Genomic DNA, 16,086 nt, shown 5'->3' on the forward strand with positions numbered 1-16,086 from the left:
ATGCGCTCATTTCTTTAGCCGCTAATGGATCACGGTGTACCAATGTCTCCATATGTCAGAAGCTGGTGATCTCGCATTAGTTGACTTTTAACTTTTCTATCATTTTAATTCAGATTTTTATTATTAAACACGTGACAATGTTTTTGAGAAACAAAAACATTATGGAAATTAAACTGTTCAATGAAAATGTGCATATGACAATCAGAACTGGCACGCAAAACGGTAGAAATGGTAGGATAAATTGTAAGCTTCCTCAAAACAATTGCCATCAGGTTTCAAACAAATAAGTGTTTCAAACAAATAAGTATGTTTTCAAAATGCATACTGCCTGCAGCTCACATTGTAAAGTGGTAGGTGACGTGCTGATAGCCTGTTGCCTGCACTTGAATGGTAAATGGGATACGTGCTTCAATTACCAGTTGAGAAATAAAAGTAGCAGCTCATTTTAATTGTGCACCAAAACTGTTTTTAACATGCAATTGCATCTAGAAATGTTTGAGCAATGAATGGGCTTATAAAAGCACACGTTTTACTCGTGGAGCAACCAGCTGAGGAGCTGCAGGAGAAATCCCACTCAAAATAGAATCTGTATGCTGTGTGCGTGTGATAGCTGTGTTGGATAAATAAGATACGACTACTGATAAATAAGATGACTAATGAAAATACACACAGACCAAGTTAATTTAAAAAAATCGACTAGCCTTTCCATCAATTAATAAAAAGCATTATTTTGCAATGGGATTTTTTGGAGGGGCATGCAACAGTTTTATTTTAGTGGCTTTTCATTTATACATTTTTTGGCCAAAAGCCGCAAATTGCTGGCTAACGGAATGCCTGGTACTTAGCTACCTCAATTAACTCGTACCCCTGAACATCAACCTGGTACACCCTGTATATAGCCATGTTATTTTTATTTACTATTTTTTTTAACCTTTATTTAACTAGGCAAGTCATTTAAGAACAAATTCTTTGGCCTACCCCGGCCAAACCCTAACCTGGACGACGCTGGGCTCATTGTGCGCCACCCTATGAGACTCCCAATCACGGCCGGTTGTGATACAGCCTGGAATCGAACCAGGGTATGTAGTACTGACATGCAGTGCCTTAGACCTCTGTGCCACTCACCACTATTGTTATTCACTGTGTATTTCTTCCTTGTGTCACGATTTCTATTTTTTTAAATAAAAAAATATCTTTGTATTGTTGGAAAAGGACCCCTAAGTAAGCATTTCACTGTTAGTTTAAACCAGTTGTTTACAAAGCATGCAACAAATAAAATTTGATTGATTTGATGGCCTAGCTGTCAAAATTGGCAACATATCGTGAAAATGTATGATTAAGAAAATCTGCTTTTTGGTTAGGGTTTAGCATGAGGTTATGGTTAAGCATAGGATTAGTTAAAAAATCAATATATATATTTGTTTACTTCTTGCTTTGCAGCTGACGCTAACCCGACAGTGACAACCGATTGCCTTGGCAAACATGAAACAAACTGCTTTCGAAAGTGGTTTGCGGGTCAACTCCCTGGGACTATACCTTTGGCCACTCAGAGAAGGAGTAGAGGGCTTTCTCCTGCAGCAGTTGGGCGATGGTAGGCTCCCTCGCTTCCTGCAGACTGTCAGGCATCTCACACATGGACATGGGGGCTGCAAACCGTGCCACCTCTACATAGCTGTCCACCACGGAGGCTGTGGAGTGGTTAGTACATAACACAAGATCTCAACTACAGGGCATCTGGAGAAGGTGTGGAAAGGTCATTTTCAATGCTACATGTTTAAAGACTGCTAAAAAACAAAAAAGCCACAGCAATTTGTACCATATTTAATTACCATGTTTGAATCTTTACAACTGTCTAGCTGTAAGTTACCTGGAGTTTTCCCCCTTTTTTGGGGCCTCTCCTCGATCTCGTCCTTCACTTCCAGCAGCCCCTTTGTCTGCTCCAGTTTGGGCGTGAGGACAGTGCTGTCAGGCTCCAGGATGTCCGACTTGCTCTCAGAGCTCTCTGGGTCCAGAGGGAACTCCAGTTTGATCTGTGGCTCAGGCTGGGACGTGGGGACTGAGGGGGACGGGGGCAGAGAGTCTGTTGTATCAACAGTGGGTAGTGTGTGTTCGCTGAAAGTGCTCTCCGCTTCGGCAGGCCCCTCGGAGGCCCCTTCTGGTTCCACGTCGTAACGCTCCTCCAATGGCCCTGCGAATGGTTCTTCTAGTGCTGGGTCTTTACAAGAGTCTTCCAGAGGCCCCTCCACTGGTTCCTCCTCCTGGGGATCCATGGCTGACATCTCCAGGGGTTCTTCAAACTGCCCTTCTAGAAGCTCCTCCTCCCCTGGCCCTAAGGCCATGTCCCTTTCTAAAGTCTCTTCCCTTGGCCCCTCTAGAGCAGCCTCAAATGACTCTACTGGAGATCCCATACCCGTCCCATCGCAGGCACCCTCGAAGGGCTCCTCTTGGTGAGAGTCCTCGCATGATATACCTGATGCTTCCAGGCCGTGCTCCGGCCCCACCAGATACAGACTGTCCACAGACATCTCTTTGTCAAACTCAAAGGCCACATCATCCTCTGCCTCTCTCTCCTTGGAGCTGGGCATGTGGGCGTCGGCGTCCGAGTTGCTCAGCTTCTCCTCTGGCTCCTCGGCATCACCCTGGTGGTGGGGGTATAAGGTCATATGGGACAGCGACAGGGGCGGAGGGGGGACGTAGGGTGAAGGGCAGCTTGCGGAGAGGTCGGTGTGCTCCTCAGCAGGCTCCTCCTCGCTCACGCCGATGTCCTTGAACAGCATAAAACTGGAGGGTAGCGGTTCCCCTGGGTCGCTCCGGGAGGGGGGGATACCCAGGCAGTCATCAAGCACTCCCCCTGCTCTGTCCTCCCTTCCCCCATCTTCCTGCTGCTCTTCGGGGTCCAGGAACTCAGTCTCAAGGGCGGGCGCCCCCAGGATAGGGTCAGCGTCGTTGAAAATATCTGCGGTGCCGGCGTGGTCCGTGCTCTCCCAGGGTGCCTGCAGCTCCTGGTCCAGCTCCAGCGAGGGAGCCATGAGGCCCGTCTCCTCAGAGGAGCCCTGCTCCCCCACCAACACGTCGCTGCGCAGCTTGCCCGAGATGATAGGGTCCATTTCGGTCGACTGCTCGCCATTCAGCTCCCCCTGCACACCATACGAGTTGAGCATGCTCTGGCCACCCTGCGCTGAGTTGAAGGGGAACCCGTTGAAGGCCTCCTTGGCAGACTTGCAATGGAGGGAATCTGAGGCCAGGCCCTCTTGCTGCAGTGAGGCCAACTCTAAGGACTCATCCAGAGGGGGGCAGTCCAGGAAGCTCTCCCTGGGCCCAGACACCATACCTAGGCTGCCCCCGGGATCCGTGCCTACTATCTCTGGCGGGTGACCATGGACGTGGATGTGCGGGTGAGAATGGGCATGGATCGACGAGGAGGAGGAGGGGGTGGCTGGGTGGTGGTACTCCGGCGGCTGGGGAGAGTGGCATTGGCCGAGGCCCGTTTCGTACAGGCAGCAGGGGTGGTGGTGGGGCGAGGGCGTCATGCCTGCGTGGTGCACCCCAGGATGGTAGCCCTTGTGATTTTCCTTCTGGACGTAGTTGCGGTGGGCCTCCAGGAAGGAGAGTTGTGGGTCGTTGAGGATGTAGTAGTCGGTGCGGCTAAGACCGTGACGGGCTGCCCCAATCAGGAGGTCGCGGTCGTGTTTGCCACACTCCCACCACACGGGCAGGTAAAGGCTGGGCCGACACAGTTGCAGCCGTGGGCCCAGCAGCAGGTGGCGCAGTACCTGCTCTCTGACCTTGCGCAGCAGTTCGATGCGGTAGAGAGTGCGTGCTGCTCGCTCCTCCGTGATGGGCTCTACAAACAGATTGTGGTCCAGAGGCCCTGACAGACAGATGTAGAGGGCTTACTTTCATATAATTGTATCATACAAATCACACCATTGCAATGTCACTACTATTGTAAAAATAATACTCATAAATCTACTGACCTCCACCTATCTTCCCCATGCTTTCGAAAGCACCGCTAAAATACGCAAACAAATCTATGAAGTGAAGCATCCTTTTAACACAACTTCCTTTGGCAGAGACTTGTTAATTTAACGATCCATGCCCCTTTTTAAAAAGGTCCACATAAAATGACATGCCCAAATCTAACTGCCTGAAGCTCAGGACCTGAAGCAAGGGTATGCATATTCTTGATACAGTTTGAAAGGAAACACTTTGAAATTTGTAGAAATGTCAAATTAAATGTAGGAGCACATAACACATTAGATCTGGTCAAATATAATATAAAGAAAAAAACATGCAGTTTATTTTGTACAATCATCTTTGAAATGCAAGAGAAAGGCTGTAATGTATTATTCCAGCCCAGGTGCAATATATGTCCACTAGATGGCAGCAGTGTATGTGCAAAGATTTATACTGATCCAATGAAACATTGCATGTCTGTTGAAAATGTTGTATCAAGACTGCCCAAATGTGCATCATTGGCTTATTAATATGTTTTCAAGTTCATAATTGTGCACTCTCCTCAAACAATAGCATGGTATTCTTTCACTGTACTGTACATTGGACAGTGCAGTTAGATTACTTACAACCTCATGCTAATCACATTAGCCTAGGTTAGCTTAACAATCCCTTGGGGGGGGCGATCCTGTAGAGGTTAAAGGTTGAGTAAGATGTTGTAGAAGCTTGCAGGATGCACTACTAAGCAACAACAGCTGCAAATACCAGTAAAACAACATCATGTAATTATTTCCTTGCTTTGTCTAACTACACTATTTTGAATGTAGAAAATATGTTTTGTGGTTCCAAGTGGATTATTGATTTAGTTTCATAGCACAAGTGTTCTAGAAAGGGTATCACATTGGCTTTTGCCACGGTTGGCACAGCTCTGGTTAAGTGCAGTGTGGTTGTCTAGCAACATGCTCCTCAGAAGGGAGGCAACGTCAGCATAGCTACAAATTCCCATGTTTCCATGCTAGATTCTGACGAAAGAATTAGCTCGACATGTAAAATGCCTTTAAAAAAATTAAAGATTTCAACAAATAGAAAGTTATCGAACAAAACAACATTACACTACATTATGACATTCCCTAGGGTTAAAAAATTCTGGTTGGATGATTACTGATTTCCTGCATATTCCTTGATTTTTTGGAAAACCTGGGGATTTTGGGAAAGCTACCGGTATTTTGCAACCCTAGCATTCACTAATAATAAACTATTTACATATTATAGAAATGTGGGTCCATTTGCGGATGAAATTCCTACTTATTGTACCTTTAAGGGCAAGCTCTCTTGCTCTGCCTCCTGTGGAGTAGTTACCTTCGTCCTTCCTGGGGGGCAATCTGCAGGCGGTGCGGCACATGGACACAAAGCTGCTGAAGTATCTCTCCAGGCTCTCGTCCGTTTTCCTCTCCAGCCGGGCGAAGGAGCGGAACTGACTCCAGTCAAAGGTTTTCTTCTCTGGGTCGTACACCACGCCGAACGACGACACGGTGCGGTAGAAATCTGCTTGCTCACGCCGTGTCCACCTGCTCATAAAAACACAGGCCTACCATAAGCCTTTTATAAAGGGGACATGCACTGACCATGTGACTGCCCAAGGCACATTGAAGTCACATTTCTTAATCCATTTCTGACTTTATTTTTTATATGGGCCTCAAACAAGGAACCAGTCCAATTTCATCCCCTTGCCTAGCAGGTGTTGACAGATCTTGAAGGATATGCTATGTGAAAGTTAGTTTATAGGAATGCTATCTGGAGACATCATCGTGTTGCTAAGATATACCCAGGCCTTAAAGATCAGTGAACATAGAGGGGGTAAGGGGCAAAGAACCGAAAGTGAACGGGACCGAGGCAGCACATAATGTAGGGGATCAATGACATCACCCACCTTTGCTCTGACATCATCACCCACCTTCTCTGCCACTCCAGGAAGAGAGGGTCAGGTTTGGCAGCGGTTGCCGTGCAGTGCCTAAGCTCCTCCCCCAGTTGCCAGGACATCGGTCCCGGGCTTGCCCCTGGCAGCAAGAAGTCATGACGCAGGGGCTCGCGCCGCATGAAGCGCTGGTAAGCTGTGATGAGGCGACGCAGCCTGGCAGTAAGATTAGGGCCGGCGGGCCACAGAGGGCGACCCTTCAGCTCCATGCCCTCGTGGCCCAATTCTTCCTGGCCAAAGCCCTCCTGGACCCTGTGTCCTATGTCTGGAAAGTAACAGAATCAGATCAAAGCTTTGTTTACATATATTTACATGCATTATATAGTAACTTTTATAGCCATTTTTGAGATGGGAAATCTTGTTTTTTTATGAAGTTAAACATTTGCTTTTATGATTGAATGTTAGGTGAAGTAAAACTACGTTTTGACAAAATTACACTTCCCCTGAAGGCAATCTATTTGAATATTAACCTGCAGAAAATGATTGAGGTGGAACTTGGAGTTGGTAAAACCCCAATAATCTATATGCATTCACAGATTCTCCAGTTTGTAAGACATTTTATTCGAAAAGACAAGTTCAAAGGTAGCTGAACACTTACCTTGAACAACAATGTCATGCTTGTCCATTGCATCATTGCTGGAGCTGGTTTCATCCTTTTGGAGCAAAAATAAATGATAACTTCACAACTCAACCTTTTCAGACATCGGAATCCTTATTTTTCATTTAGCTGAGTCACTCGAGAGTCCATACCTTATTATCAACCCTTTCCACTCCCTCCTCTCCCTCCTCTTGCTTGCTTTCAGGATCGTCTTTCACGTCATCACTTTTGCAATTACTAAAAAGAACCAACAATTAAGATAAAGACCACAAAATGATATCACTTACTCCATCACCAGAGTCAGCTTGACCACGCAGGATTTATTGACGTATTTAGGGGAACTAGATTTGAGGTATTACTGATACATTACATTTTGAGGCATGCAGACATTGGTTGACATTCACATTCGTACACAGCACCTGAGATTCGGTACTGCAGATGTTCATATTACTGTAAGCCATCCTACAAATAAGACTTGTGCCCTAAGGTAAGGCGGAGGTGGTTCTTGCCTGTCAGTGAGGTCAGCCATCACCTCTCCTCCACTCTGCTCGGCTGAGAGCGCTGTGACATCAGGCATGCCCACCCTCTCCAAGAAACACAGCTCTGGGTCGGCCCGCATGGCGTTGTACCGCTCGTACCCTGAGGAGACACGAGGTGCCAGGTTTACTGAGCACCAATGGTGATGACGGCAGTGGCTTTAGACTTAAATCTACTATTCATGTAAAATGTATAATCAATTTATCAATGACTAGTAACTGGGATATGTGGTAGGCTGCACCACATCATTACTCTCGCTCTGCTGTGTGTGCATTTTGCTAGCTGTCACTCAAATGGCGAGGGGCTGAAGATCATTGGCTGGAATTCCAATCGCTAGGGGGCTGGCCCAATTTGGGAAAATGTAGGGAAAAGCACAGCTTACAGAAAAACAGTCACTGTCAAACTAGTAATTCTGCTCATAGATTATGCATGTACGACTTACACATTGACACACAGCCCAAAGTGGGAGGTTTAAAAAAATACTTCATAGTCGCCAAAGTTCCGGAGCATGCCTTTAAAAGCGGACTCTAATCCACTGATCATCAGGACCTTGATTAGTTAAATAAGATGTTTTAGTGCTGTCCTCGAAAAAAAAAGCTTGCACACCCTGAAATTCACTAGAACCAAGGTTGATGTATGATCTTCTGAAATGGCTAAACCATGACTTCAATATACTGGAACATAAAATACACCGACCCAAAATATATACGCAACAAGCAAAGTGTTGGTCCCATGTTTCATGAGCTGAAATAAAAGATTCCATGAATGTTCCATACGTGCAAAAAGCTTACGCTTTTGCACAAATTCGTTTACCTCCATGTTAGTGAGGATTTCTCCATCCACCTGATAGGTATGACATATCAAGAAGCTCATTAAACAGCATAATCATTACATAGGTGAACCTGGCCTTTTATTGGAGACAATAAAAGGCCACTCTAAAATGTGCAGTTTTGTCACACAACACAATGCCACAGATGTCTTATGTTTTGAGGGAGCGTGCAACTGGCATGCTGACTGCAGGAGTGTCCATCAGAGCTGTTGCCAGAGAATGAAAATGTTACATTCTACCACAACGTCGTTTTCGAGAATTTGCCAGTACGTCCAACCGGCATCACAACCACAGACCACGCCAGCCCAGGACCTCCACATCCGGCTTCTTCACTAGCGGGATCGTCTGAGACCAGCCACCCGGACAGCTGATGAAACTGTGGGTTTGCACAACTGAAGAATTTCTACACACTGTCAAAACCGTATCAGGGAAGCTCATCTGTGCACGTCGTCCTCACCAGGGTCTTGACCTGACTGCAGTTCAGCGTTGTAACCGACTTCGGTGGGCAAATGCTCACTGGCAAGCTGGAGAAGTGTGCTCTTCACGAATGAATCGAGGTATCAACTGTACCGGGCAGATGGCAGACAGCGTGCCGTTTGCTGATGTCAACATTGTGAACAGAGTGCCTCATGGTGGCAGTGGGGTTATGGTATGGGCAGGTATGGGCAGAAGCAAAAGCTACAATTGCATTTTATTGATTGCAATTTGAATTTAGCAATACCTGACGAGATCCCGAGGCCCATTATCATGCCATTCATCCGCCACCATCATCTCGTGTCAGCATGATAATACACAGCCCCACGCTGCAAGGATCTGTACACAATTCCTGGAAGCTGAAAATGTCCCAGTTTTTCCATGGCCTGCATAACCACCAGACATATCACCCACTGAGCATGTTTTAGATGCTCTGGATCGGTGTGTACGACAGAGTGTTCCAGTTCCCGGCAATATCCAACAACTTCGTACAGACATTGAAGAGTTGGACAACATTCCACAGGCCACAATCAACAGCCTGATCAACTCTATGCGAAGTAGATGTATCGCGCTGCATGAGGCAAATGGTGGTCACACCAGATATGGACTGGTTTTCTGATTCACGCCCCTACTTTTATTTTATTTTTAAGGTATCTGTGACCAACAGATGCATATCTTTATTCACAGTCGTGAAATCCATAGATTAGGGCCTAACGAATTTATTTCAATTGACTTATTTCTTTATGAACTGTAACTCAGTAAAATCTTTAAAATTGTGACATGTTGCATTTCTATTGTTGTTCAATGTACATAAAATTGGATTGTATAGTGAGAGCCATGAGGGTCTGACAAACAGGATACCCTAGACTAGAGGATTACCGTGTTTGTGTACTCCTATGAGGAGAGACTTATCTGCCTCTGCATCCCACCAGCCTGCTGGGATCTCGATGTAGTCGATGTCAGGCAGTGCCACCTCCAGTTTACTGCACAGATCACACGCACAAATCAGCCATTAACTTTAGTCTGGTTTCCCGGACCTAGATAAGTAGGTGGTATGATTAATGGGTGCCCTCGTGGTGCACTTTGTACCTGGCAGGAATACCCTCCAGGAACTGGGCAGCAGCCTCTCCCAGGACCTCCGCCTTCAGGTAGTACAGCATCCTCACCCTCAGAAGTACCCTTGGCACAACAAGGCACATAACACAACACATAGACCAGTCATCAGTCTCTTTTTCAATAAACACCAAACCACTTAGTGGAGCTGCAAAGCATTTTCCCCTGTTTTTAGGAAGACATAAAACAAACAAAACATGAAACTGTCTTCATTTGTAAAGAAAAGCTGCAAAAGCTTAGTAAATCTAGCCATTTACTCCTCAGGCTTCAAGCACCTAAAATCATAATTTCAAACAAAACTAGATTATGTAGGTTTTGTAAGCTTTAGCTACCTTAGGAATCCCATTCTTCAGAGGAGAACATGACTGTTCACCAACAGCTGAAAGTGAGGAATGGGGGACTCACTTGTTGCAGTGCTGTTTGAGGTGTTTCTTGTAGCTGTCATCATGCAGCACCACCTCTGGGTTGCAGTTGACCAGCCAGTCTGCATGCTTCATCTCAGGCACACTCAGCTGGTTCTTTAATTTCTTACCCTTGCGTCCCCTGGGCACTGGGGCCGACAGACCTGCTTGTGGAAAGGTTGGATTTGAACGATACCAAGTAATCACCTTACTGCACACCAGTCCAAATTAAAGCACAGACTTTGGGATCAGAGTTGGAGCTATGGCTACAGTCATTTGGAGACCATAGGAAACCATCGGACAAGGGTGAGGATAACTTCTTTTTTTTATGCTAAGGGAAGATGGAGTAGATACAAGATGTAGTACAAGATGCTGAGTGTGGATTCAAACCCCCATCGCAGGGGGCCATGCATGGTCTGGAGTCAGCTTTCTAGACCATTATGCCAAACTCTGGCACTACGAGTTGCTTTTCAGATCTTGTTTATTCATTTGAGTGTTGTCAACATAACTAGCCATATTGCCTGTCCTCTTTCCCCCCACTCCAAATCTGAACGAGTGAATGGCAGCTTGTATCAAAGGGATGTTAGTGAGTGTCTCACCAGAGTGGTTCTGCAAGTCCTGTTTATGGCCATCCTTGGCGGGTGTGATGAGGTCCCAGATAAAGCTCTTGATCTTGTCGTCGCCCTTGTAGTGGCGCACGCAGTAGACCAGCAGCGACCGGCACAGCACCTCAATGTCACATTCGGCCAGTTGCCACTTGAAGCGCCCGTGGGTCAGGATGTCCTTCCAGCGACCCCAGCTGTGTGAGCACACGCAGAGAGATGGAGCGGGTGGCATGAGGACCGATACACCATACCAGTGTCAGAGTCAGTTGGATACAATACCTAAATACTGTACTCTCATGTAGCCTACTGCAGTGCTTCCCAAACCTCTCCTCAAGTACCCCCAGCCAGTGCTACATATTTGATGTATTCCACAACTAATTTGTCGATTAATCACCAAGCCCTTCATTAGTTGACCAATTGAATCAGGTGTGCTAGCACCAGAATACATAAAATAAATGTCACTTATTGGGGGTTACTTGAGATGTTTGGGAAACACTGGTGCACTGGTGTAACTCTGCAGTAATTAGTAAGACTGCTTACTAAAAAGGTACAATTTGAGGTACAGACATAAGGCACAATCGTTTTTACGGCATGGCACAATAGAAAGGCTATTGAAAGTATAACTGAGAAATGTAAGAGGCGGTAAATCTGACCCGAATATGAGCAGGTTCTTCTCGACGCGGAAGCACTCGGCGCGGAGGTAGTGTCTGTTCCTCTCGCTGAGGCGGCGGGTGCGACAGGGCCTCTCTTCTGAGTCGCTGTCCAGCTCTGAGAACTCCATCAGCTCGTCATCCTCGAACGAGTTGTAGTGGCGTGTCTGCTTCCTCACGCGAGGCGTGTCAATCACCAGGCTCTCCTGTCAGAGACGGGGGAAAGAGGTTCAGGTGTAAGGTTTACTGCAGGCTTACTACAGAGATGCTAGTTGTAGGTCCCAAGAAACAAAGAGATCTGCTGTCGGATCTGACAACGAATCTCTATGATTGTACAGTCGTCTCAAATAAAACTGGAGGATCTCAGCGTTACTCTTGACCCTTAACTCTTTTGATTAACATACAGTTGAAGTCGGAAGTTCACATACACCTTAGCCAAATGCATTTAAACTCAGTTTTTCACAATTCCTGACATTTAATCCTAGTAAGAATTCCGTCTTAGGTCAGTTAGGATCACCACCTTATTTGAAGAATTGGAAATGTCAAAATAATAGTAGAGAATGATTTATTTAAGCTTTTATTTCTTTCATCATGTAACGGTTTCCTTTAGGTGAAGTAGAGGCAGACCAAAACGCAGCGTGGTGGTTATTCATGTTCTTTAATAAAGACACTAGACATGAATAAACTAACAAAAACAATAAACGTGGAAAACCAAAAACAGCCCTATCTGGTGCAAAACACAGAGACAGGAACAATCACCCACAAACACACAGTGAAACCCAGGCTACCTAAATATGGTTCCCAATCAGAGACAATGACTGACACCTGCCTCTGATTGAGAACCATATCAGGCCAGACATAGAAATAGAAAAACAAGACATCCAACATAGAATGCCCACTCAGATCACACCCTGACCAACCAAAACATAGAAACATACAAAGCAAACTATGGTCAGGGTGTGACACATCACATTCCCAGTGGGTCAGAAATGTTCATGCACTCAATTAATATCTGGTAGCATTGCCTTTAAATTGTATAACTTGGGTCAAACATTTTGGGTAACCATCCACAAGCTTCCCACACTAAGTTGGGTGAATTTTGGCCCAATCCTCCTGACAAAGCTAATGTAACGGAGTCAGGTTTGTAGGCGTCCTTGCTTGCACGCGCCTTTTCAGTTCTGCCCACAGATTTCCTATAGGATTGAGGTCAGGGCTTTGTGATGGCCACTCCAATACCTTGACTTTGTTGTCCTTAAGCCATTTTGCCACAACTTTGGAAGTATGCTTGGGGTCATTGTCCATTTGGAAGACCCATTTGCAACCAAGCTTTAACTTCCTGACTGATGTCTTGAGATGTTGCTTCAATATATCCACATAATTTTCCTCCCTCATGAAGCCATCTATTTTGTGATGTGCACCAGTCCCTCCTGCAGCAAAGCACCCCCACAACATGATGCTGCCACCCCCGTGCTTCACGGTTGGAATGGTGTTCTTCGGCTTGCAAGCCTCCCCCTTTTTCCTCCAAACATAACGATGGTCATTACGGCCAAACAGTTCTATTTTTGTTTCATCAGACCAGAGGATATTTCTCCAAAAAGTATGATCTTTGTGCAGTTGCAAACCGTAGTCTGGCTTGTTTGTGTCATGCACAAAGTAGATGTCCTAACCGACTTGCCAAAACTATAGTTTGTTCAAATAAATTGGTGGAGTGGTTGAAAAACAAGTTTTAATGACTCCAACCTAAGTGTATGTAAGCTTCCGACTTCAACTGTATAACACATATTTCAAGAGCAGCCTTGAAACACGGCAAAAATCTGAAACTTTCCCCCAAAAAATTACACAGAAAAGCAGATCCAGGCATTTGTCACTTCAATGTTAGACATCTGCAATCCTCTACCCTCCAACAACTTGGATAAAGCACTAAATAAACTTCAGCTAGTGCTAAATATGGCTGCTCGAATCTTGACTAGAACCCCAAAAATGTGATTATATTACTCCAGTGCTAGCATCTACACTGGCTTACTGTTAAGGTTAGGGCTGATTTCAAGGTTTTACTGCTAACCCACAAAGCACTACATGGACTTGCTCCTACCGATCTTGCCGATTTGATCCTGCCGTACATATACTACATGACCAAAAGAGGTGGACACCTACTTGTCAAACGTCTTATTCCAAAATCATGAGGTTTCATTTGGAGTCTGTCCCCCTTTGCTGTAATGACAGCCTCCACTCCTCTGGGAAGGCTTACCACTAGAGGTTGGAACATTGCTGCGGGGACTTACTCCCATTCAGTCACAAGAGCATTAGTGAGGTTGGGCACTGATGTTGGGAGATTAAGCCTGGTTCGCAGTTGGCATTCCAATTCAGGGCTCTGTGCAGGCCTGTGCAGTCAAATTCTTCCACACCGATCTCAACAAACCATTTCTGTATGGACCTTGCTTTGTGAGGCACCATTGTGTTAGTGAGAATCTCAACGTTCAGTAGAGTGGTCATAATAGTTTAGGCCAAACCATTCGGACGCTACATATGATTTTGTGAGAAGACCAATTTTTGGGATGTGGCATGGTTTGCAAACACCTCTCTAGCTCTGCCTCTTTTCACCGCAGATGCTGATGGGCGATTTCGACGGATGTGGTGGATTAAGACACAACTCATGCAAAAGAACGTCTCTCTATTCTAAACAAATGGATTTTGATGGGGATTGTTAACTAGATTTCTGCGGGGGTAAGACCATTGTAGGTTAAATTTTTCCTGAAGACTTTTCAGTAGGTACTATAATTGAGTGTAGTCTGGCACAGTGGTGCGAAGGTGAACGGCAAGGCACTGGATTGACGAACCACCCTTGCGGTTTCTGCTAAACTGGGATTCTCTGCCTCTGACCCTATTACAGGGGCTGAGTCACTGGCTTGCTCACGCTCTCCATTGCCGTCCCTAGGAGGGGTGCAATCACGCCGTGAAAGGCTTTTGTTGCTATACTCGACCTGAGTGGGTTGAGTCACTGTCGCGATCTTCCTGTTCGGTTTTGCGTCCTTGCGCTCGTGCAGCGGGGGAGATCTTCGTGGGCTACACTCTGCCTTGTCTCAGGACAGTAAGTTAGTGGTCTGTTGCTTTCCCTCTGCAGGTATGGGGGCTGTGCTTTGGCAAAGTGAGTGGGGTGATATCCTGCCTGGTCCTAACTTTGGACGGGGCCAGAGTCCCCGATGTCTCAGTCTACAGTATCTATGCTGCGATAGTCTTTGTGCTAGGGTCAGTCTGGTGTAATTCTCCTTACTGGGTGTCCTGTCTGATCTTAGGTATTCTCACTCTCTCCCCTCCTGGAGGACCTGAGTCCTAGGATCATGCCTCAGGATTACCTGGCCCGTCGACTCCTGGCTGTCCACGTCCCCAGACCACCTAGTGATCCAGTTTCTGCTGTTTTACCTGCGGCTTTGAAACCCTGACCTGTTCACCTGTCATGCTACCTTGCCTGCTGAAATCAAATCTTCTCCCAAGTGGGTGTGACACTTATTCCCGTTGCCTGCTGAACGGATTCCATTTTCCAATCTGTTCACCGTCTGCCCTGGCCTGTCTTCCCCTGTCTGGTATCGGTACCCTCACCTCTCTCTCACTCTCACACACACACGGTTGGTGTGAGTGACTCTGAACTTGCAATGGCTAGCCCCAAGTCATTATATATTTACATTTATTTATTGTGCATTTTGCTATTTGCCTCATGACTCCTGCAAGCTATGTGGACTACGGACATTCTTTACCCAACCGTGGGATAGACTGTTTGTTCCCAAACTCGGGACTGTGACTCTCTTATTGGTTTCACAGACTTTTGGCATCCCATCCCATCCTATTCTAACCACCTCTAGCTGGCTTTGTATTCATGTTACCTGATGAAATTGCCGTAAAATATGATCTTGTTGCCATCTAATTCACAATCAGATGTCATAAACAAGCACTGCAGAGCTCTCCATGTCCTGTGATGTGTCTTGATTGTATTACTGTTGGAAATGTGCATGTACACCCTGGCCCATCTACTGCTGCTAGCCCCAATTCTGACTTGTGCTCGGATATCTACTTCACTGATTTCTGCTCTCATAAAAGCCTGGGGTTTCTGCACATTAAGACTAGAAGCTTATTACCTAAAATGGATAAATTGAAAGTGTGGGTTCAATCCAGATGTGTTGGTCATTACTGAGACGTGGTTAAGGAAGAGCGTTTTGAATACTGTTAACCTTTCTGGTTATAACCTTTTTCGGCAAGACAGATCTTCCGAAGGTGGGGGAGTGGCAATCTTTACCAAGGATCACCTTCAGTGCTCGGTTGTCTCCACCAAGTCTGTCCCCAAACAATTTGATATGCTAGTTTTAAGTATTAAACTTTCAAATGGCTCTTGTTGACTGTTGCTGGGTGCTATAGTCCCTCATCAGCACCGACCTGTACCCTACCTGTCCTAAGCTCTCTCCTGGCCCCATACATCCTGACTACACCACCTTCGCTGCAAAATATATTTTGAAATCTACATTATTACATTTTTGCATCCACACTGCTCTTGAGCGTCTGCGTTGCAAGGGCTAAAATAGAAATAAAAGGCCCCAAAAATTATACAGACAAAGTCTTCATCAAACAACACTGTTTCACGACACATCAGTGAAATGGCAGGACATGTTTTGAAACAATTACTGCTTCTCATACAAGCCAGTGAATTCTATGCGTTACAGCTGGATGAGTCAACAGACGGGGGCGGGCCTGGCACAGCTCCTGGTATATGTCCATTACGTTTATGGTGGGGTAAATTAAGGAAGACATCCTCTTCGGCAAACCACTGGAAACCAAGACAACATGAGTGGATATTTTTAAAGTACTGGACAGTTTTGTGACATCAAATGGTGATCAAGACGTGTTGGTATCTGTACTGATGGCGCAAAAGCCATGACATGGAGACATAGTGGAGTGGTAACG

General features: G+C 45.9%; 1 protein-coding gene across 1 annotated transcript in view; it reads right to left on the minus strand.

Moving 5' to 3' along the window:
• The window catches only part of chd6 (chromodomain helicase DNA binding protein 6), a 101,252-nt gene that overhangs the window by 30,574 nt on the left and 54,592 nt on the right, over positions 1–16,086 (minus strand). The window contains 12 exon segments of the mRNA XM_046310144.1: positions 1,537–1,688; positions 1,868–3,871; positions 5,314–5,522; positions 5,885–6,194; positions 6,528–6,582; positions 6,680–6,764; positions 7,037–7,166; positions 9,247–9,350; positions 9,457–9,546; positions 9,886–10,045; positions 10,481–10,680; positions 11,140–11,342. Of these exon segments, the coding sequence (XP_046166100.1) occupies positions 1,537–1,688; positions 1,868–3,871; positions 5,314–5,522; positions 5,885–6,194; positions 6,528–6,582; positions 6,680–6,764; positions 7,037–7,166; positions 9,247–9,350; positions 9,457–9,546; positions 9,886–10,045; positions 10,481–10,680; positions 11,140–11,342 (3,702 nt within the window).

Source organism: Oncorhynchus gorbuscha, linkage group LG18, assembly GCF_021184085.1.
Source record: "Oncorhynchus gorbuscha isolate QuinsamMale2020 ecotype Even-year linkage group LG18, OgorEven_v1.0, whole genome shotgun sequence".
NCBI lineage: Eukaryota > Metazoa > Chordata > Actinopteri > Salmoniformes > Salmonidae > Oncorhynchus > Oncorhynchus gorbuscha.